The 23,514-nt window shown below is 46.2% G+C and overlaps 1 protein-coding gene across 1 annotated transcript in view; it reads right to left on the bottom strand.

The window, feature by feature from the left end:
* VAV2 (vav guanine nucleotide exchange factor 2) overlaps positions 1-23,514 on the bottom strand; it is a 293,174-nt gene that overhangs the window by 118,642 nt on the left and 151,018 nt on the right. The window contains exon 3 of the mRNA XM_056860968.1: positions 7,177-7,235. Coding sequence (XP_056716946.1) covers positions 7,177-7,235 — 59 coding nt within the window. The remainder of the gene's footprint in view (positions 1-7,176; positions 7,236-23,514) is intronic.

Raw genomic sequence — 23,514 nt, 5'->3', positions numbered from 1 at the left:
GTCAGAATCAATGAAGCCGCATCTCTGCTGGAGGAGCCAGTCAATAATGAAGCCATTTGCGGAAAAGCTGCTCAGTGTTCCAAACAGAATTCTAACACAAGAGCAGCAGGCAAGAGAAGATGCGTGTGTGGCTCTCTTGGCAACTACAGTGGCACTACACAACGTGCAGCCAGCCCTTCGTCCAAAATGGGCTTCTATCACGTGCTCCCATCATGTGCCATTCCCACGTAGCTCTTTTGGAGGCTCTCCGAAGAAGCCTGTGGAACAGAAGTCCTTGGGTGAGACTGCAGGAATACGGCTTTTGTTTTTTTAAATACAAGCCACAGAACATTCTAAGGACAAAGAAGGAATGCCGGTCTCAGACCAGAATTCTAGTCCTATATTTAAACAGCATCCTTGGCCTGTCCATAGAACTCCTGTCCAGTGGGATGCGGCCTTCAGATCGCCCACATGGCACATGCCTTTCACAGCAGCTTGAGGAGCAAAAAACCAGCCAGGAAAGCTTCTAACAGCACGGAAATAAATATGATCATTGGCTAATGATCCTGAACAGGTGGAAAGGTTTGAAATAAATACAAAATAAAAATGACTGCCAAATGAGTCAGGAGCAGTGGCCAATTGACAGAGAGAACAACCCTAGCAGGAGCCAGATTCAGCCCAAGAAGGCTGGGGCCGGGGGTTGTCAGGTCCAAACAGGGGCCATCAGTTCCTAAATCTAGAATGTGTGACCTCCAGTTGCTGGAGTGGGGCACAGAGGAGGGAGGGGGGTTGAGCTGGAGGCTGGCATGCACCAGGCAGAGGGTTCTGCTTTGTTGACCAGGAAAAGGCTGAAGACGACCAGACTGGGAATTTGTATTGGGCCTGGCCAATCCAGAGGTTTGTCTGCCACTCACAGGAGTTGCTGTTACACAGCTGCAATTCCCCTCTGTGCCTGAAGAGAGCGCCCTCACTCCAAGCTGCGGTGCTGCCTTGGCAGATCAGCCTGCTGGTTCAAGACAGGCAATATTATACCGGAATCAATATTGACTCAGAGATCCTTTTTAATATATGCCACCTTAGCCGCAAGATTGGTATATGCAGCAAAATGGAAATTGCCAGAGGTGCCGGATAAGACTGACTGGATAAATAAAATGTTGGAACTAGCAGAAATGGCTAAACTTACAGAATTAGTAAATCAGAAGGAAAATATGGAATTTGTGGGAGAATGGGAGGCTTGGACAACATAGTGTATAAATGAATTTAATTTGGGAAGTATCAAAGGTTATGTTTTGAGCTAATTCAAGTGATTAAAGTAGAAATAATGATAAACTTAGTTTTTAAGACCATGAGATATGTAATTAAATATATAAATGATATATAATGAATTAGAATTTGAATGCAAATGGGAGAATAGAGATACTAAAGAGATAGAGGAGGGAGGGGGAAGTCAATAAGTAAGAACTATAATGATTAGAGAAAAATGGTTTATGTTGTATGATTTTGTTGATTGGAGGATTGATGTTAATGTAATCTAATTAGAAAAAAAAATTAAAAAAAAAAGACAGGCAGCTTCCAGCACAGAGGCTTCCGCCACCTCCCAGAAGCTTCCACCCTCCCTTTTGCACGCCTCTTCTCCCCGTGTGGACGCTGCGTGCAAAAGCCAAGGCCTTTTGCACGCAGCGTGCCTTCCCCCCTCAGTGCTGAGTAACGGTGGCACAAAAAGTCTCTTGGTTGAAAAGACTGGGAGAGTTAAGAGGCAAGACCAGGAGTAGGGTTGCCAAACTCCAGATTTTAGCTTGAGATCTCCTGCTATTACAACTGATCTGCAGCCGACAGAGATCAGTTCCCCTGGAGAAAATGGCCGCTTTGGCAACTGGACTCTATGGCATTGAAGTTCCTCCCCTCCCCAAACCCCACCCTCCTCAGGCTCCGCTCCAGAAATCTCCTGCTGGTGGCAAAGAGGGACCTGGCAACCCTAACCAGGAGACAAGAACTGTCCCCTGCAGACACTGCAGTGGGAGCACAGGCAGTTCCCAACAGGTTAATGTGACATCACACTCATCTGTTAATTAAAAACATATATGTCCCATCTCTCATCTTGAAGGTTTTCAGAAGTTCATAGCAGAATGAAAAGTATTTTAAAAATCCATACCTCGCCCCTCAAAACACAGCAGAACCAATGCAAAAGACTAAGACCCACTTAAAACAAGCCCATCAGAATACATAAAAGTAGAGCATCAACATTCAATGCAAATGGAACAACCAGAGCTGAAAAATAAACTCAGAGGAACCAAGATATAAATTAACTAGACAACTGATACAAATAATAAAACAGCAGATAAGATCCAGCAATATAAGCTAGGAGAAGCCAAACACTTAAGTCCGGGGCAAATAGATACATCTTTAGGAATGTGCATATCAAAACCCCGATTTTTTTCTTTAAACCATATAAATAAAGGCGGCAATAAAGGGAGCCGAAAAAAGCGGGTCCTGAATAATGCTGATTTTTTTCTGGCATTATTCAGGCTGCTTTGGCCCTGCCACCATTTCCCCCCTCCCTACCCCCTTCTTCCCTCCCTCCTTAGTTATCTGTCTCTGACAGTAATCCAGCCCGCACTGCTTCTCCGGAGTTCAGAGAAGCAGTGTGGGCTGAATTGCTTTCAGATCCACCCCCACCCCGAGCTTCTGTAGAAATGTCTGGGTTAGATAAACCTGAACCCAGAAAATAAAAAAATTGGTGCACACCCTACACATCTTGATATAAGGATGAAAGCTCACCAAATCCACCACCATGTAAATAACTGGGGCAAGGATTTCTACGGTTAGGGTGCCATGATTGGAAAGGCCTTGCTTTTTGTAACATCCCACATGGCTTCCACAAAAGATGGAGGAAGAAGCAAGGTCTTGTGACAAAAATCTTAGTTGATGGGTAGGAATACAAAGAAGCAGGTGGTCCTCCAACTATTCCAGTCCCAGACTGTTTAAAGGTCAAAACCATCACCTTTAATTGAGCCCAGAAGGAAACCGGCAGCAAATGCAATTGTCTCAAGGCAGGAGTGACACTTTCTCTATGAAACACCTGTCAGCAACATGGCCATATTCTGCAACAACTGCAACTTCCCAACTACCTTCAGGAGCACCCACACATAAAGAGCATCGCGGTCTGACCTGGATGTGACACCTGCATGTGCAACTGTGGCCCAACCCTGCCGCTCAGGAAAAGGCCTGAACTGGCACAGCAGCAGCAGGTGATGAAGGTCACAGGGGAGACCCGAGCTTCCATCCATAGTTCGGATCAAACAGCATTCCCAAGCAGCTAATCTGTCCTTTTCCGGACAGCACAACATCTAGACTGGTTCCTCGACTTCTGATTTGCTTCGCCATTTCACTGCAGCACCCCCATCATCGAGCTACATTTTGCAGAGTATGTGTGATGAGTGTGGGGGCGGGATTTACTATCTCCATAGAAATGCAAGCGCTGTTTCCAGGTTGTAGGTTCCAGCTGAGTCCATCAGCCCTCTGTCACTTCCTTCTTTTCCAGTCCCTTGAGCTGACTTTGTTTGCTTTTGGGGAGGGGAAGAGGGAAGTGAGGGGCTCCAGTGATGACAGCAAGTCTTTGAAGATCACAGGAAGAACAAAAGAAGGTCAGATTTGGGCTGTGTGTGTGTATGGGTGTGTGTGTGTTATTTGGCTTTCAACGCTTCTGGCTGCAGATCCAGAGAGGGCAGCTCAAAGAGTGTTTATTCATGGCAGAAGAACCCAGGTTTGCAAAGCCCATCTCTGCACAACTATCTGTTTGCTGCAACAGCCCTTGCAAAATAAACCTTCTCATAGGCCATACAGGGAGTGAGTGTGAAACAGTTCTAAGCGTTAGCTATGTGGGAGAACCAGAGCTGACTCGGCCAATGCCAGGCATGAAGAGACACCTTGGAGCCAGGGGCACCGAAAATCCCAGGGCCTGGAGACTGGTCTCTGCATTGGTACAAGGTAGGGTTGCCATCTCCCACTTGGGAAATACTGGAGTTTTGGGGGTGGAGTCTGGGGAAGGTAGGGTTTACAGAGGGACTAGGGTATAATGTTATAGGGTCCAGCCTCCAAAGCACCCATTTTCTCCAGGGGAACTGATCTCTGTCATCTGGAGATCAACTGTACACTGGGTCCCACCTGGAGGTTGGCAAGCCTAATGCCAAGCAAGGAAGCAGATTTCTCCTCCTAGCCTGAACATCTCCCAAGTCTTGCAAAAATTCCGGCCTCCCTGTTGATGGCACTGCAGAACAACACAGTGAGCCTAGCTGGCGAGATCTTCACAGGTATGATTGTCCTGCTCACCAGGCAAGAGGGAAGCCCCGGCAACAACAGGGTCCCATGGCAGTGGGTTTTGGGTCACAGTCCATCCAGGGTCAGGAAACATAATCCAGAGGAAGTCCACGATTCAGGCAACAAGGTTGCAAGAGTTACCAACAAGCAGGCCAAGCACCTGGTAGATCAGTTATCAAGACTGCTGGCAAGTTGATCTCACACTAGCTCAGCCTTCAGGGGAGACTTCTATAGGGAACTCCCCTACAGGTGATGCTGGGTGGCTTATTACACTCTTTTCCACAAGCTGAGTCAGCTCCTCTACGCATGAGGAGTGCTAGGGCCCAGACCCTGTAATCACTCACTCCCTCAGCAGAGGGGAAGATTTGGGCCGCCAAGCACCCACTCCTATGGACCAGGCCTCGGCCCTGGCTCTTTGCCTTCCCTGCTCGTGGGGTCCTGCAAGAGACCCTGATGGATCTGGCACTGGACATGGTCTATGCTGGGGCCTCCTGGCCTGAGGGCCCTGCTGACTCAGGGAGCGGTGCTGGTGCTGGCTCAGGGTCTCTTCAGGGAGGCTCTGAGGAAACTACCTCACCAGAAGGTTCTCCCAAGGCAGGGCTTGGGGGGGGGGGGTGTGTTGTCCTCCTCCTCCTCTGAGGATTTATCTTCCCAAGCTAATGACAGAGTTTTAGGGAGCAACTAGCAAAAGCATGCCCTGACCTGGGTGGCCAAGGCTAGCCTGGTCTCATCAGATCTCAGAAGCTAAGCAGGGTCAGCCCTGGTTAGTACTTGGATGGGAGACCTCCAAGGAAGTCCAGGGTCTGTACGCAGAGGAAGTCAATGGCAAACCACCTCTGAACATCTCTTGCCTTGAAAAACCTACTGGGTTGCCATTAGTCAGCTGCAACTTGATGGCACTTTACAAATACACACAGAAAGAACATATGGGATTCTTAAATTGTAGTTATTTGTGCTATTTATGATATTAGTAGCCTGCCTTTCTCACTGACACTCAAGGTGGATTACACAGTGTAAGACTACATAATCAATAGGATGAGGTGTCTGATAAGCAATGAAATAGCACTAGGATTACAGCAGAGTGAAACAAAGGAGAAGTATTAGGTGTGATATGTTAAACAATGCAGAAAATTGTATTATATAAGCATAGAAACAAAACAGTGGGTACAGGATAATATGTACAGGAAACAGAAAATATACACACAGTGGTACAGTTCAGTCTCATTCCTTTTATAAAAGCATCTTGAACTACTTTTTTATAGCCATTCAGAAAGATGCCCTTCTGAATAATTCAGTTTAGCACAGTTTGAGAAGTGCCAGGAGAGGGGGAGCCTTCCTTACCTCCTCAGCCAGGCCATTCCACCGAGTGGGGGCCACGACGGAGAAGGCAGGCACACGGGGGGCAATTGTGAATCTTGTCCAGGTGAGCAAAGCTGCCATGGCGGAGCGCAGGGCGAAAGATGGTATTGTGGATATGAGGGTCCAAAGCCATGAAGGTCTTCATAAGTGAGAGTCAGTGATGTTAACATAGTGACTACTAAGATCTCTCCCTACAAGAGATCAGTTCATCTCACTTGCTGTCCAAGAGGTGCATTCCAATTCCAATGGAGATACCCCATTTGTTTTGCTTGCTCGCAGAAACCGGGGCACAGCCGGATACCAAGGGCTCCAATGGACATATGCCTGCCAACCATGTTTTAACGGCCTGAAACAGCATCCCCCTCCCCCCACCTCTTTTTTTAATTTTGTAACATCCAGCCTGATGAAGAATTTCGGAGAACCTGAAAGTTTGAACTCTGTTCTGTATCATTTCAGCCGGTCCTAATAAAAGGTATTCTGTGGATTGTGCTGTGTTTATAAGGAAGGGGGCCTGGAGGCCGGTTTCAAACCACAAACCCCTGTTTCAAACCTGTTTCAAAGCCCTGTTTCAAACCACACAAGTGATTATTCATCAAGACCAAGAGTCAGTGTGGTTCAGTAGCTGCATCAGACCTCGGGGGCCTAGGTTCACATCCCTGCTCATCAAGAAACTTGCTGGGTGTCCTTAGCTCCATCACTCTCTCCCCCAATCTACTTCACAGAGGACAAAATGGGGAGGGGGGAACAGGACAGTGATGTCCACCAACCAACAAGCACCTTGGAGGAAGGTTGTCATAAACACATAATAAATGAAATAAAGTCCCCCTCTTAGGAGGCATTAAAAAGCCACCTCTGCAAAATGCTTGCCTGCAATTTCATCTTGAATGGGCTTTTGAACCCAGCTGTGAATCTTTCCCTCCCTCCTTGGAATATCTTTGGGTCTGAAGCTTAAAATGGCCCCCAGCCCCAGGGTGGCCTGAGCAGTTGCTCACATCTTGCAGAGAAGCCAGCACAGAAGTTCTATAAATGTTTTCCCCCACCCCCCATCCCATTTTGTGACACAAGTTACAAAGAGCAAGTGGCTTGTAAAAAACATGTCAAGATTTTTGAGCTCAGGCATATGAAATGCTCCGTATGCTCCAAGGTGCTAATATCAATGGAAAGCAGGATCACACACTGCAGGCTTGGCTATATTCTTCTTGGCAGTAAAGATGTTTTAACGGACAGGACAAACCTCAGAAACATGCTGCTTGCCACACTCACAAGAAGTGTGCATGAGACGGCCAGATGTTTCAGGGATGCTGACCATGTTCAGTACCACATGGGCAATTTTGACTTCAGGTCCTGGGATAACATTTCCTCTTCTGGATCTCAGATGTGGCTGCAAGTTGGAACAATAAAGCCCCCTAACTTCACATGGCAGCCAGTGTTTACACATTGGAAGACAAAAGTCCGTTTGGGAACTACCCCCCTCTCTTAATCTTAAAAGCCATATGTTGGGAAACAAAATGCAAATCTTACCGGATTCCTTTGTTTTGCGCAATGCTGTGATGAGAGAGTCTGGAGACGGCTGATATGACCTGATACGAGAGAGAGAGAGAGAAAACCAAGATAAAGCCCAGGGACCGTAGCAAGAAATAAATATCATGACAATATGTATGAAGGTCTTATTTTCTTCTGTACATCAAGTACAGCCCCTGCTGCATTTTATGGGCCCCTCATATTTGTAACCAAGATATCACTAGAGGGCGCAAGTTCACAGAATGCACACCAAAGTCCCTGGGGGCAGGGGCGGGCGGGGGGGGGTTGGTCCCAGGAGCCTAATGGCAGGGCTGGTGCTCGGAAATTCTTCAATGCACAGAGGATGTTTTCCTCTCCAGCATCACACTCTCTCCACTGCTGAAGGCCTCCTGCTTCCAAACAACTCCGCTCACTCTCCCTTGCTACCCCATACACCTGTAATTAATGCCAGCGCGGCCACACAGTACCACATCTCTTTTCCTCCTCAAAAGCTACCTCTTAAGTACCCCACTCCCAACCAAGCCTGCCCCCTTCACCACTCCTGTTCCTCCCTCTCTCTTGGTGGCTGTGCTATTGAGTTTGGATCCAGAGTCAATCCAGCCAAGCTGTGGCACTCCAGTGACTGAGGCAGTAGATCAAAACGGCACACCTCCTTCCCCCTACAGCAGTAGTGAACATGGGGCCAAAACCTCAGTGAAATGAAAATGCACCCACACAACTGCCAGTTTTTTCAATGGGGCATGTGCCACCTTCCATTCTGCCAATCCCAATGGCGCTGCAAATGGCTTCACTCTACCTCATGGAAAGGTCAGCTGCAGACTTGCGCTGAAGCTGCAAGACAAACCTGGGGTGGCCAGGCAACCCCTCCCTCCCTCCCTCCAACAGAACAGCGTCCTCTGGTTGAGAAAACAGCCCGCCCCCCTCTGTTCACAGGGCAAATAATTTTTGAGAAACGATGCCGTCTTGGGTGTGCGGCCAGGGACTGGCCGCTCAATGTCTTGAGCCAAGCCAAAGTGAGAGCCGGGCCTGAAAGTGCATGAACAGAAGGCGCACCGCAGCACACTCCTGATGTGATTGTGATTGCAGCTGACACGTTGCCCAGCTGTGGCAAATGATGCCAGGCAGCCACACGCACCAACGGACCTACTGCTGCGGTCAGCAAAGGATGGCTGGCTGGGACCCCCTGCGGTCACGCCAGGATCACAAGCGAGGAGGGAAAACAAACCCTAAACTCTGCAGTGATCTTCGTCTGTGTAAATTAAGTATCATTTCCATACTTAACATTGCTTTGGCTAGTTATGAGGAGAGGTCAGTAATCCCACCTCCTGCCAACACACACAGGAAAGCTTATGCGAATGGCTGCTGTTTTCATTTGTGATTCTAACTGTTGTTACTGATCTTATCGATTTTGTTGTAAATGCTTTTATTGCATTTTCTGAATGGGGGGGGGGGGAGCCAGAAACATGTGCAGAGAAGCATCATGAAAATAAATTAAATAAACAAGCACATGAATAATCCAAGAATATAGTGTCAGAAGGTAGCCATGTTGGTCTGCAGCAGAACAGCTAGATTCGAGTCTAGTAGCACCTTAGAGACCAGTAAGATTTTTGTGCTTTCGAGGGTAATGCTAAACTCAAACCTAGATGAATAACCCAACTACCCCTGCTATTTGTAATAGTTTTGCAAGCAGGTAATTAATAGAGTTGAGCCTCTTGGCCTTTCCCTTGCTATGCTTAGGAATATGGATTGCCAGGATGCGTCAAGCATGATCAGGACAAAGGTGACGACTGATCTTGATTGTGCCAGTACATTTACCCGCGCTAGGCGTGTATGCTCCATTTCTGCATTAGGGATTCCTCCCCCTTTGACCCTTCCCTCATATTTAAAATTCCTTACACCCCCCAGCTATAGGTGTAATTTTACGCTCATCAGATTGAATGTTTTGCCAACTGCAGAAATAAGAGGACAATTTGCTAAAATTCCATTTTCAGAGTGCTTCTGTGATTATGTATCTGGTGCATTAAAGACTGTAGACCACATCTTGCTATTTTGTGAACAATGGCCGGCCCCCAGAGCTCTCAGGATTATTCCTGTTTTGTCTGAATACGAGTTCCCTCTTGAGCCCTGAGTGTATCGTTATTATTAGCAGATCTTGATACAGAAAGAACCCAAGCTGTAGGTAAATATCTGACAATAGTGATCTCCCTAAAACGTTGCTAAAATGAATACTATTTTGTTGATTTATGAGAAATTGTATAGGCCCTTGTTATATATTATTTTAATGCATTGCAGATTTTATGAGATATATGTATTTTATTGATTTGCTATTTTGTTCTTCATTGTTTTGTTGTGTTACATTGGTTTGTCTGTTTCATCTTTTGTGACTGGTTGGTTTTATGCTTAAGACCTTGGGTCATTCATGCTTAATAATAAAAGGGAAGGGAAGGGAAGCAGACCGTTCAGGCATTTTGGGTAGCTGCAAAGCTAAAATGGAGAAGGGGAGAATGTTGTAAGCCTTTTTGGGTCCCCATCAGGGAGAAAAGTGGGGTATAAATAGAATATGAATACACACAGCCATGGCTAAGAACTTCAAACGCTTACCCAAGCAGTACTCCCAACCATTAAAATCAGGTCAACAATATTATATCCCTTCCCTGCGAAAGGGGTGCATGAGGCTGGGAGGAAACAACTTTGTCTGAGAAGATGTCTGAGGTGACCCCCTTGAATCTCACAACTCCCTCTAGCCCACATTAGTTTTGTGCTGCTGATTCATGTGAACCCACGAAGCTGCCCTTCTACTGAACCAGACCCTCCTGGGTCCATCAAGATCAATATTGTCTACTCAGACTGGCAGCGGCTCTCCATGGTCTCAGGCTAAGGTCTTTCACAACACCTACTTCACAGCCTACTGGCCTGGGATCTCAGGCAGAAGTCTCTCTCAGATCCAGTAAGCAACAGAAACCAGGAGCTAAATCCCCGTCCCTGTCTGGAACTTGCTCTCTGCTGGTAGGCCATGGTCTTCCTTGCACATCTGTACCTTTCCACAGCTGGGCTGCTTCTCTGAAAGATTTTAACTCTCCTGCACTCAGGGGAAAAACATGTTACTAATTGGGAATCCGGGACTAATAGAGCCCAACAAAGTCACAGTTAAAATGTGACAGTGAATTAAAATTTGACAATGACTCCAACTTAACACAGAAAAATAGGAAATTAAATGAATGATTATTGTTGGTACTACAAGTGAAGAACTCTACTGGGGCCTAAATGGCCAAAGTTAATTATGACGGTTGGCCATTTAAGACTTCCAAGAGATATTAATTAAAAATACTGAACAGTTAACACTTCTTTTAAGTTAACTGCTGTGTCACATAAATTAGCAAATGGTGTTAAATGAGTTCATTTATTTCTCCCCCCTTCACCACATTCAGTGTTCTGCTTCCCCCTTTTTTGCTTTAATTGACCCTTTAGTGATAAAATGGGGAAAGCAAAGCAACTGATCGCCCCATTCTGTTGGTTAGGAAAAAACTTCTGCCAATTTTCACCTCGGGGAAGGGGTCTGCTGTGACCTTCCAAAATGAAAACCAGAAAGATAATTCCGTGTGGCAGAAATATATGAAGTAATTGCAGCTGACTCATAGCAACCCCTCATGGGGTTTCCAAGACAAAAGACAAACAGAGATGGTTTGCCACTACCTGCCTCTGTGTAGCAACCCTGGACTTCTGTGGAGATCTCCCATCCAAGCCCTAACCAGGGCCGATCCAACTTAGCTTCCAAGATCTGGTGAGACTGGGCTAGCCTGGGCTATCCAGGTCAGGGCTGATCTCATATAGATGGCCACATATTCTACCAAATTTCTGCATCCAATGTATTCTAAAAGCTTGCTTACAACTTGTATGTGAGGAGAGGGTTTGCTTGTCAAGAAATACTGGAGAAGAAGGGTGACAGCTCAGTGGAAAGTATCTGGGTGAGGATAAGGGAAGGAAGGACAAACCGTATTATGGCTGGAGTCTGCTACAGAACTCCTGATCAGGTGAGGAGGTGGATTCTGCCCTCCTTGAATAGCTTGACAGGGTATCCAAACAACATGACCAAACTTATGGATGACTTCAACTTCCCTAGGAGACAAACTCTGCAAAGCGTCCACTATTCCAACTAGAAGGAAACATGGTAGAGGATCCAAGAAGCCAATGTGGATGAACAAATAACTCCATGATGAGCTGAGGGAGAAAAAAGACATGTTCAAGAAATGGAGACAAGAAGAATATCTAAAGAAGAGTATCTGTGAGTTGCTAGGTACTGTAGGTCAGCCATCAGAGTGGCCAAAGCTCACAGTGAGCTGATGCTGGCTGGCTATGGGGGCTTGCTACAACAAGAAAAGCTTCTTCAGATATGTGAGAAGCAAACACAAGGGAAAAGAGGCCACAGGCCCACTGTTGGGAGAAAATGGAGAAATTCTGACAGAGGACAGCGAGAAAGCAGAAAGGCTCAATGCCTATTTTGCCTACGTTTTTTCCCTGAAGAAGAGAAAGGGCTCATCTAGAGATGGTAGTAGACAAGGCGCGGCATCCGAGCTGCTGGTTGACATGGACAGAGAGGTAGTTGAGAAGCACCTGGCTGCACTTGATGAGTACAAATCCCCTGGGCCAGACGGTATGCACCCAAGAGTGCTCAAAGAACTTTCTAGAGAGCTTGCAGAACCTTTGTCCATCATCTTCCAGATCTCTTGGAGGACAAGAGATGTGCCACAAGATTGGAGGAGGGTGACTGTTATCCCAATTTTCAAAAAAAGGGTGGAAGGATGACCCAAGAAACTACAGGCCAGTCAGTTTGACCTCTATCTCAGGGAAGATACTGGAGCAGATATTAAAGAGATCAATCTGCGAGCATCTGAAAGACAACCTGGTGATCCAAGGAAGTCAGCATGGATTTGTCCCCAACAGGTCCTGCCAGACCAAGCCTGTTTCCTTCTTTGATCGAGGGACAAGCTTACTGGATTGAGGGAATGTGGTTGATGTTGTTTACCTGGATTTCAGTAAAACTTTTGACAGGGTTCCCCATAATGTTCTGATTGAGTAAACAAAAGGACTGTGGGCTGGACCCTAGGATATTTAGGTGGAAAGGGAACTGGTTGGAGAACAGCACTCAAAGAGTAGTTGTCAATGGCATTTCATCTGAATGGAGGGAGGTGTCCAGTGGGGTACCACAGGGTTCAGTTCTGGTCCCGGTACTTTTCAGTATTTTATAAATGATCTGGATGAGGGTGTAGGGGGACTACTCAGATGACACTAAATTGGGAGGAGCAGCGAAAACACCAGAAGACAGAGATAGAATTCAACAAGATCTAAACACACTGGAAAAGTGGGTGGATGTGAACAAGATGCAATTCAACAAGGGTAAGTGCCAAGTTCTACATCTGGATAACAAAAATGAGGGAGAGGCATACTGGATATGTGTGTGAACAAGATTCTGGGGTACGGGTGGACAGTAAATTAGATGTGTGTGTGAACAAGATTCTGGGGTACGGGTGGACAGTAAGTTAAATATGAGCAGCCAGTGTGGTGCAGCGACAAAAAAGGCTAATGTGATCTTGGGGTCAATGTGATCAACAGAGGCATAATATCCAAATCGCGAGATGTCATAGGTCCGCTGTACACAGCATTGGTCAGGCCACACCTGGAGTATTGTGTGCAGTTCTGGAGGGCTCACTTCAAAAGGGATGTGGACAGAAGGGAGCGGGTGCAAAGGAGAGCAAAGAGGATGATCAGGGGCCTGGAGACCAAGCCCTATGAGGAAAGGCTGGGGGGTTGGGAATGTTTAGTCTGGAGAAGAGGAGGTTGAGGGGGGACATGACTGCTCTCTTTAAGTATTTGAAGGACTGTCACTTAGAGGAGGGCAGGGAGCTGTTCCTGTTGGCAGCAGAGGATAGGACTCGCAATAAAGGGTTTAAATTACGGGTGGATAGGCACTGGCTGGATATTAGAAAAAAAATTATTTGCAGAAATAGTTGTTCAACAGTGGAATCAACTTCCTGGAGAGGTGGTAAGCTCCCCCTCACTGGCAGTCTTTAAACAGAGGCTGGACCAACACTTGTCAGGGATGCTCTAGGCCCGTGTTGGCGAACCTATGGCACGGGTGCCACTTCCGGCACGCGTAGCCCTTTCTGCCGGCACGCACGGTTCCTCCAAGCCGCTGGCCTTTCCGGCTCTGCCCCACCCCGGATGGGGGAGGCTGTAGCCGAGGGGTGGGGAACCTCCGACATCATTGGCGGTGGCCCCCGGACTCTCCCACAGAAGCTGCCGCCATTGCCGCCGCTGGAGCGTGCGTGGCCAGCCAGGCGGGTGGGAGAGCGGGGAACAGAAGCCGAGCGCTCACACTCGGCATGGCCGGCGGCTTCTCCGGCGCCCTCTGGGCCTGTGCGGGCGGAGGGGCATGGCTGGTCGGTGGGTGCGAAGGAGGCACCCTCTGCCCCACCCTGCTCGCCTCTCACAAGCCTGCCGCCGCGCCCCACCGAGTGGCAAATCCAAGGCAAAACCTCCCATGCATAAATGGCCTCTTTCTTTTTCTGTCTCCCTCTGTCCTTTTCTTTCTCTCCCTTGCTCCATTTCTTTCTCCCTTTCTCTCTCTTTTTCTTTCTTTCTCTCCCTCCCTTCCTTCCCTTTCCCCCTCCCTTCCCTTCTTTCCTTCCTTCTTTCCCTCCAGCGGCTTCTCCGGCACCATCTGGGTCTGTGCGGGCGGAGGGGCGTGCAGTCCTATTCCACCTTTGAAGTGCCCACAAGCTATCCTCCAAACACCTTTCCATTTGTCTTGATATGTAGAGAGAAAACACTAAGGAACTAGTTGCCAATCTCCAGGTACTAGCTGGAGATCTGCTATTACAGGTGATCTCCAACCAATAGAGATCAGTTCCCCTGGAAAAAATTGCCACTTTGGCAATTGGACTCTATGGCACTGAAGTCCTTCCCCAAACCCCGCCCTTCTCAGGCGCCACCCCAAAAACCTCCCACTCATGGCGAAGAGGAACTTGGCAACCCTAGCCTCTCCCTCTGGGCCCCCTCTGGGGGTGGTATTCAGGTTAAATTGCCGCATTGGCACTCGGCGATAAATAAGTGGGTTTTTGGTTGCAGTTTGGGCACTCGGTCTCTAAAAGGTTCGCCATCACTGCTCTAGGCTGATCCTGCATTGAGCAGGGGGTTGGACTAGATGGCATGTATGGCCCCCTCCAACTCTATGATCCTATGATTCTATCCAGACATCCAAGCTACCTGGGAGAAAAGTCATGGTGTCTTACTGTGGCCCTCTGGATGGGCTTGGATGGTTGGATCCAGCCAGCTTTTCCACTCAATCTCACCCAAGTCTCCTCTGTACTGCAGCCCCCATCCCACATGGCATTTGTACAAACAGCTCCCACAATTTTTCCCATCACCTTTTAGAGTGATCAAGATGCCTCCTTCCTTTTTTTGTCAACAGAACAGCTGATCAGAGGGAACTCAGTGTCCAGGTGAAAAGGGTGGCTTCCAACCTTTAATCAACTCACCTGGCATTTTGCCATCGGCTTTGTCGGTATGCGGGGGGGGAGGGAACAGACCCACAATTAATATTTTAGACAACCAGCCCAGAGCAGGCTGCACAGCAAGGAAGGGCTCACTCTTGGCATTGCTTTAATCCAGCTGGAAGCACAGGAGGGCAGCTGGTCAGCGAATGCTTGGGCTCAGCACAATTCCCAGAAAAGGATCTGGTTTTAACAAGAAGCGACGATTAATGCATCTCAATTCCACTATCTGTGCACAATAGCTACGACTCGAAAATAATGGTGCACCAATGGATCTGCATAACCCAAAGCATTGCAAAACTAGCCCCCCCCCACTCTTTTATTCAAGTGCTCGGATTTCAGAGACCACAGATGGCTGCAAGAAAAGAGCAAGTATGTAAACTTGAAAATGAATTTGGAGAGGGAGATTTCTCAGTGGTCGCTTTTGCTTCTACCAGCACAAGAAGGCAAAACACAGGAATTGATGCATCTAAGAAAAAAGAGTTTGTGTACTGAATGGTACGTGGGAGATTTGGACACATCCAGGAAAACCCAGGTCCAAACTCAACATAACAGTATCATGAGTCTATCCAAAATGGTAGCTGTTATTGTAATTCCCAGATATTTTATTTTATTTACTATTTGAAAACCCGATCTCTGTTCCAGTTGTTTTTGATCCTTTAGGGAGATCTTCACCACAAATTTAGATTTATCTTTATTAACTCTTAAAGCAGATATTTCACCAAATTCCTCTAATTTTTTGTTTAAAATATCTATATTTTCTTCTGGATCTTCTAATATTATCATTAAATAATCTGTGTACGCTTTAATTTTGTATTCCTCATTTTTTATCCGCAGACCTCTTATCATCTTCTCTAACATCTTCGATTAATACTTCTAATACCATAATAAATAATAGAGGTGACCCAAAAAAAGGTAGCTGCGTGTTCACCTCCCCTATACAATTTCTAATAGTCCTTACCCAGGTTGGGACATCATATTCCCCATCCCCAACTCCTGCCTGCAACAGCCAGTGTGTGGACAGGCATTGTGCGCTGTGATGTCTGTTATGGGTAAGTATTACTAGATGCTACATGAAGGAGAGCTAAATGCACGGCCACTATTCTGGATGCATTTTGGTGCCACGTTGCATGTGGGCAAGAGCAGCTGCCTCTTCCAGCAGAGAATTTCAAAGTGGTACCTTGAGGACCAATGAGATCACATCCTGTCCACCTCAGCACTTAAAAACAGCATGATGTAAATACAGAGGAAGAGCAGGAAGCAGCCTGACACCCCCCACCATGCCTGGTCCAAGTTGCCACTGAGACCCCTTTCCTTTCCACAAGGAACATTTTCTATTGAGCATTAATTGTCACGTGATATTAGTCTTTGTTCCCTGTGAGCCATGTTGGGAGGAAAGTTGGCTAAAGAGCATAATTTTAATATGAGACATAGATAGCAGCATTTTGGTTAGGGGCAGTCCATCAATTAAAGAAGTATCGATGGTCCATCAATTCACTAATTAGCACCTTAAATGTAAATAAATTTGTATGCCATCAATACCTCTGTATGGGGGTTGCAGAGATATTAAAAGGAATGAGATCATAAAACTTGACCCTCATTCTTGGAATGAAAACACCCCCTTTTTAATAAATTCTTTTGTATTCCAGACTGCACAGAATCATAACTCAAGGGGAAAAAAACAGATGTCTTTATTTTGCAACTTTTATTTTGCAATTACAATTATTTGCAATTACAATTATTTATTTTGCAATTACAATTTAACCTGAGTTATTAAACAGCTCTTTCCACTACCATCTAAATCATCTGACCAACCAATTGCACCATTAGCTCCCAGACCGTGCTGATGTACTGTGAGAATAATGATGGCATACTAGAATGCAATAATTAAATAACCCAGGGTTCCTGTGTTTTTGACTGCCCACTCACACAGGAGACTACATGTTGAGTCTCTGAATGATTCCCTGCTCTGGTCTTGATTTTTTCTGATCAGTTCAGTGTTGTCTCTGCATAACAGAATAAATTACTCACTTCTGATGCACAGGCAGAGCAAACTTCCTGGCCAGAGAAGAAGAGGCTGGCTCTTGTGACTCTGCATGAGTCGTGTCTCTGAGCTTGCCATCTTTCAGAAGGAAGCATGACCAGATCAGTGGCTCATACAGAAATTCAAAGGAGCAACATTTCATGGGCAATAGTAAGGGGCTCCCTCCAGTTTTAATACAGTTAGAAGTTTTGAGAAGTGCTAGATTAAACACAGCTTGCAGGACTATTATTACTGTTCTTATTTTATATCCAGATCCTGCATATTTATAACTGTACCATGAACATTCTGTTAAAGCCTCTTCCTTGTGTTGATTTATTATGTTTAATTGGTATCCCAACCAGCACACAGGAATCAAGATCTAATTAAAGTTCAACACAAGGTGTTCCAGTGGGGGGATTCTCAGGGGGCTGGGTCCAGGTACAGTGGGGTGCAGGCCACCCCTCCCTCTGATAGCCCCATCTGTGACAGCGCAGAGCTGGAGGCAGAGGACTCCCAAGCTGGAGAATAACTGGGGGAAGGGGCTGGCTTCCTCCTCAACTGTGTCCCAGCCCCCAAAGGACCCATAATTGCTGTTGGGGGGGGGAATGAGGGTTTTGCATTGAGTACTGCAATCACATTGCCAGAATGCTGTCAAGGAGGACCACAGCCTGGCCCCCCTAACATCTGCACAGACAAAATGCTCATTCATCTAAATGCTTTAGCAGTAGGGAGTAATTACTACCGACAGCAACTGCTGGCATCGCATTTTGGGCATTTTCCCATCACAAGAGAAGCCTGACATGGAGCGATATCAGAAGTGGGTTGTTCAGAAGAAGTCAAAAAGAGCACTTTGCGAAGGACAAAGTAGCCCTGGTAAATCACAACATTCTATATTACGGTTGCAATGAAAGCATATAGTTCGAGAGGCCATATTACAGGTATCAGAGCACAGTCTATTTTTCCTACCCTCTCCCCACAAAAGGTGCCAGGTCAAGAAGCAGCGTCAGGAATGGGCACGCCCACTTTTATTTCAAAGTCTCCAAGGCAAAGTCACAGGGGGTTACCGCACTTGCATTCCCAGCGATGTATTAAGAGTTTGAAAATGTCCCATAATACTAGAACACGGGGTCATCTGCTAAAGCTGGAGGGTGAGAGATTCAAAACAGATAAAAGGAAGTATTTTTTCATACAACGCATAGTTAAATTATGGAACTCCCTGCCCCAGGATGTGGTGATGGCTGCCAGCTAGGAGGGCTTTAAGAGGGGAGTGGACATATTCATGGAGGAGAGGGGTATTCATGGCTGCTAGTTGAATGGATACTAGTCATGCTGCATACCTATTCTCTCTAGTATCAGAGGAGCATGCCTATTATTTTGGGTGTGGTGGAACACAGGCAGGATGGTGGTGCTGCACTCGTCTTGTTAGTGGCTTCCTAGAGGCACCTGGTTGGCCACTGTGTGAACAGACTGCTGGACTTGATGGGCCTTGGTCTGATCCAGCAGGGCCTTTCTTATGTTCTTGTATTCTTATGAACACAGTACTCTAGTTGAGGTCTAACCAGAGCAGAGTAAAGCGATACCATCACTTCGCGTGATCTGGACACTATACTTCTGTTGATGCAGCCCAAGACTGCATTTGCCTTTTTAGTTACAGCATCACACTGCTGACTCATGTTCAGTGTTTGGTCTACTAAGACCCCAAGATCCTTTTCACACACACTACTGCTCAAACAAGTCTCCCCCATCCTACAATTATGCATTTGATTTTTCCTACCTAAATGCAGAACTTTACATTTGTCTTTGTTGAAGTGCATTTTATTAGTTCTAGCCCATTTCTCCAGCCTGTCAAGATCATCCTGCATCTTGGCTCTGTCTTCTACCGTATTTGCTACCCCTCCCAATTTAGTATCATCTGCAAATTTAATAAGCATCCCCTCTATTCTTTCATCCAAATCATTTATAAAGAGGTTGAACAACACAGGGCCCAGCACAGATCCCTGAGGAACTCCACTAGTCACTTCTCTCCAAGTGGACGAGGAACCATTAACTAGCACTCGTTGGGTATGATCTGTCAACCAGTTGCAGATCCATCTAACAATAATAGGATCTAAACCACATTTTCCCAATCTGTCAACAAGATTATAGGGAACCTTATCAAAAGCCTTACTGAAATCTAGATAAACTATGCCTACAGCATTCCCTTGATCCAGCAAGGTAGTAACTTTCTCAAAAAAGGAGATAAGATTAGTCTGACATGACTTATTCTTGAGAAACCCATGCTGGCTCTTAGTGATCAGATCCATCCTTTCTAAATGCTCAAGGACAGACTGTTTGATGATTTGTTCGAACACTTTTCCTGGTATAGAAGTCAAGCTGATGGGTTAGTAGTTACCTGGATCCTCCTTTTTCTCCTTCTTGAAGATGGGGACAACATTTGCCCGCCTCCAGTCGTCTGGCACCTCACCTGTTTGCCTAGACTTTTCAAAAATAATGGACAGAGGTTCCGAAATTCCATCTGCAAGTTCTTTGAGTACCCTTGGGTGCAATTCGTCTGGCCCAGAGGATTTTGTTTCATTTAAAGAAACCAGGTGTTTGTGCACTACCCCAATGCCAATTCTAGGCTGCAAATCCTCATCACATGTTCTGTTTAGGCCATGTTGAGCACCACTTCCCTCACGAGAAAAAACTGAGGAAAAGTAGGAATTGAGGAGTTCTGCCCTCTTCATCTCCTGTTACGATTTCACTTTCCGGTCCACGCAATGAGCTTATCTTGTCCTTGTTCTTACTCTTAATCTGTACATAGGAAAAGAACCCTTTTTTGTTGCGTTTAGCATCTCTCGCTAGCCTAAGTTCATACTGAGCTTTAGCTTTCCTAACACTCTCCCTACAAGCACTAGTTATTTGCTTATATTCCTCTTTGGTTATAAGGCCCTCCTTCCACTTCCTAAATGAGTCTTTTTTATTTCTCAACTCTTTAAAAAGCTGTTTATGGAGCCACCCTGGCCTCTTTAGGCTCCTCCCATTTTTCCTTCTCATAGGAATGGTTTGGGATTGCGCCTTCAGTATTTTATTTTTAAGAAACGGCCACCCTTCTTGAACTCCCTTCTCCTTAAGTATTTCTGACCATGGAATTCTACCCAGCATCAGTTTAAGTTTGTTAACATTTGCTCTTTTGAAGTCCAACCTACATGGCTGACTACGTACATGTTTTCCTCTCCCCAAGATTGTAAATTCCAAGAGTATGTGGTCACTACTACCCAGGGTGCCTACTACTTTAACCTCATCGACCAGTTCTTCCCTGTTGGTGAGAATCAAGTCTAAGATAGCAGACCCCCTTGTTTCCCTGTCCACCTTCTGGAATAGGAAGCTGTCAGCAAGACAAGTCAGGAATTTATTGGATCTTGCATTTTTAGCAGCGTTGGACTTCCAACAGATATCCAGGTAATTAAAATCTTCCATGACCACCATGTCCCGTCTCTTTGAGAACTTTGTGATCTGGTCTAGGAGCGTCCCATCCAAGTCCTCTGCCTTGTTTGGCAGCCCTTGCCCCAGCTACAAACGGCCATTTAGAGGCGTCGCATAACATGAGGCTCAAACCAAAGTTTACTTAGGTTGTATATAAATCCAGCTCTGAGTATAATATATTTTTGTGTTTTCCTCCCCTTTTTCAAAACTAAAGGTGTGTGTGTGGGGGGGGGAAGATGGAGTTCAAACCTGAAATGCAGAACTGTGACCTTAATGTGCTTACAAAGTTCCATTCTAGAGCTCAGCTATGGGTTCAAGAGAGCTGTCTTACAAACAAACAGCTACGCCCATTGCCTTAGCTAAACTACGGGCCTCGATTGATTTGGCTGAAGTAATCATTATTGGAATGCACATTTTACCTGCTGTCTTTCTTCCAGGACGTGGAGGAGAAAGGGCTTGGAGCTTCCCTTCTATCCTCTAAACAACTAACTATCCAAGGACGCTGAGGCTGAGGAAGGTTGAGTGTCCCCAGATTTTACATGAGAAGGCATGTGTGTGTGTGTGTGTGCGCGCGTGCATGCGCACCCTTTTCTCCAGGGAGTAGTCAGGGTAAAGGCGAGTGTATGGGGGGCGGGGGGGGGAGAGGTCCTGCTCTACAATGTACTTGGAAGTGAAATCTCCACTAGAGTGACAAAGTTCTAGTATCTGATGAAGGAGGATTTGACTCTCAAAATCTCATGCCCCCCCCAATCTTGTTGGTCTCTAAGGTGCTCCTGGACTCGAATCTAGTTGTTCTACTGCAGGTCAATATGGCCTGCCCTTTGAAAAGTTCTAGGAAGAAGTATTTAAGGAGGGGAGGATGCAGCTGAAGAGGACTGAAATTCACACATAAGAACTCTGCTGGATCAAACAAGAGGTCCATCTAATTCAGCATTCCATCTCACACAGTGATCCACCAAGTTGCCCTGCAGGGCCAACAAAAGGGCATAGAGGCTGAAGCCTTCTGCTGCTGCTACCTTCCAGAGTTGGGATTCAGAGGTCATTGCCTCTGAGCATGGAGGTTCCCCTTAGTCACCATGGGTAGTAGCCACTGACAGACCTCTCCTCCATAAATCTATTCAGCCCCCATTTAAAGCTGTGCTCCTTCACATCCAGTGTCCCTGCACAACTACTCTGAAAGTACGACAGCAGTTCTATCGCCATATTGCAGATGATGAAGCTGAATGCCTGAAGCCGCTGTCTGATAGGAGATCTGAACCCCGTTCATAGCACAGATGACACTGTGCTACTCTAGTTCTCAACAGCACCGTCTGCTTATTTAAATTAGCATGTCTTACTCCCACCAGGGATTTACCAGGACTAAAACCATCAGCACAAAAATACTCTAATAAAACTCTCAAGCAAATGCAAGCAAAAAAGCCCAGTAGCCACATCTGGGTTTTCACCTGCCAGCAAATGCAAATAACGGATGGACTTCAAAGAAAAAGGGGACACAAAGCATGGTACCTGAGAAAGAAAAGGACAAAGGAAGGGTTTTGTTTTTAAAGATTTTAAAATGCATATCATGCTCTACAGAATATGGGGTTGCGATAAACGGGGAAAACCTGGGGTGCTTGCTATGGCACCTTTATGTTGTCAAACAAGGGGCTTCCATTTCCTTCCTCTGAGCTGTCAAGATGACTTGGAAAATGTGGCCACCTCATACAAGAAGAAGCCTGATTCTAGCTGCCCACCTGCAAGGTGGTAACCGACCTTCTCTTTTCAATGCCTCCCCCCAGACAAAGAGGAGAACTGTGAGCAATCTCCCACTCCAGTGAACAAATGTGCTTCTCTGAGAGACGAATCACCTTGCTTTTGGCTTGCCAACGAGTTCCCTCAATGCCAGAGCATCCATCTTGGCCCCCTCAAGGACAAAACTGTGGCAACTTAAAGCAAAAATGTGTGTGCAAAATGAAGCTGACCAATTTTTCAATACCATTTTAAAGAGAGAGGGAAGGTAAAGCACAACAGACAAATAAAGATGTGTGTGAACTGCACCAAGATGTCTGTCTGGAATATGTCGGAAGCAGGATGCTGGCCTAGATAGACCCTGAGCCTGTGTCAGGAGGGATCTCCTTGGTACCTTCCCAGTGTTTAGACCCTGAGAGGTCCAATCCTGACACACTGATTAAGATCAGACTAAAAGAGTTGAAGAAACCACCATGAAGACACGCAGGGCGAAAACACGTGATCGCTTTAGCCTCCTTTATTCCCTGTTTCAGCCAGGATTCAGCCAGGATCGGACGCATGTGTTCCGCCAAACGTGAGTTCGATCCTGGCTGAATCTTGACTGAAACAGGGAATAAAGGAGGCTAAAGCGACCGTCTGTGTGTGTCAGGGAAGCTGAGAGCAATACCGTAAGGGGTCTAGACTCTATCAAGAGACTAAACTCCTAGCAGAGTCACTCAAGACGGAATGGTCACAGCTGAGACACCAGACGAAGATGCATCCACCCCCTTAAGGGATCAATGGCCACATCCGCAGAAGAGAACAGGCAGTTCCAATGGGGATGGGGGCAGAGGAATCCCTGAAGGTTAGCTACTGGGCAGCAGCAGTAGTGGAAGGTGACATTGGCGGAGGATCTTTCATAGTCAACGGCAGTGCCACTACGGCTAACCCTGGTTAGTACTGCGCAGAAGAAGGCACTGGTAAACCACTTCTGACCAACCTTTACCTTGAAAATCCTATGATGAGACAATCCAAAATGAAAAAAGATATAGTGCTGGAAGATGGGACCCCCAGGTCGGATGGCACTCAATCTGCTACTGGGGTAGAGCAGAGGATAAGTACGAGTAGCGCTGTTCTTAATGATGCGATTGGACTAAAGCCAATGAAAGGACGTTCAGTGGTTGACATGAATAGATGCAAAAGGAAAGTCCAAAGCTGTTCGACGCATATAATAGGAACATGGAATGTGAGAAGCATGAATCAGGGTAAGCCTGAAATTGTTAAACAAGAAATGGAACGTATGGACTTTTCAGTCCTGGGAGTAAGTGAATTAAAGTGGACTGGATTAGGACATTTTCAATCAGAAAATTACAAAGTGTTTTAGTCAGGGAATGACAGAGAAGAATTGGAGTTGCTTTAATAGTGAGGCAAGATGTAGCAAAGGCAGTCAGGAGCTATAATGCAAAGTCTGACGGAATAATATTAATCAGACTTCACGGAAAGCCTATCAACATAAGCATCATTCATGTTTATGCCCCAACTACAGATGCTGATGAGGAAGAAATTGAAAGTTTTTATGCCAGTGTTCAGGAA

This window comes from Euleptes europaea, chromosome 14, assembly GCF_029931775.1.
Source record: "Euleptes europaea isolate rEulEur1 chromosome 14, rEulEur1.hap1, whole genome shotgun sequence".
NCBI lineage: Eukaryota > Metazoa > Chordata > Lepidosauria > Squamata > Sphaerodactylidae > Euleptes > Euleptes europaea.
This window is presented reverse-complemented; position numbering and strand designations above follow the sequence as displayed.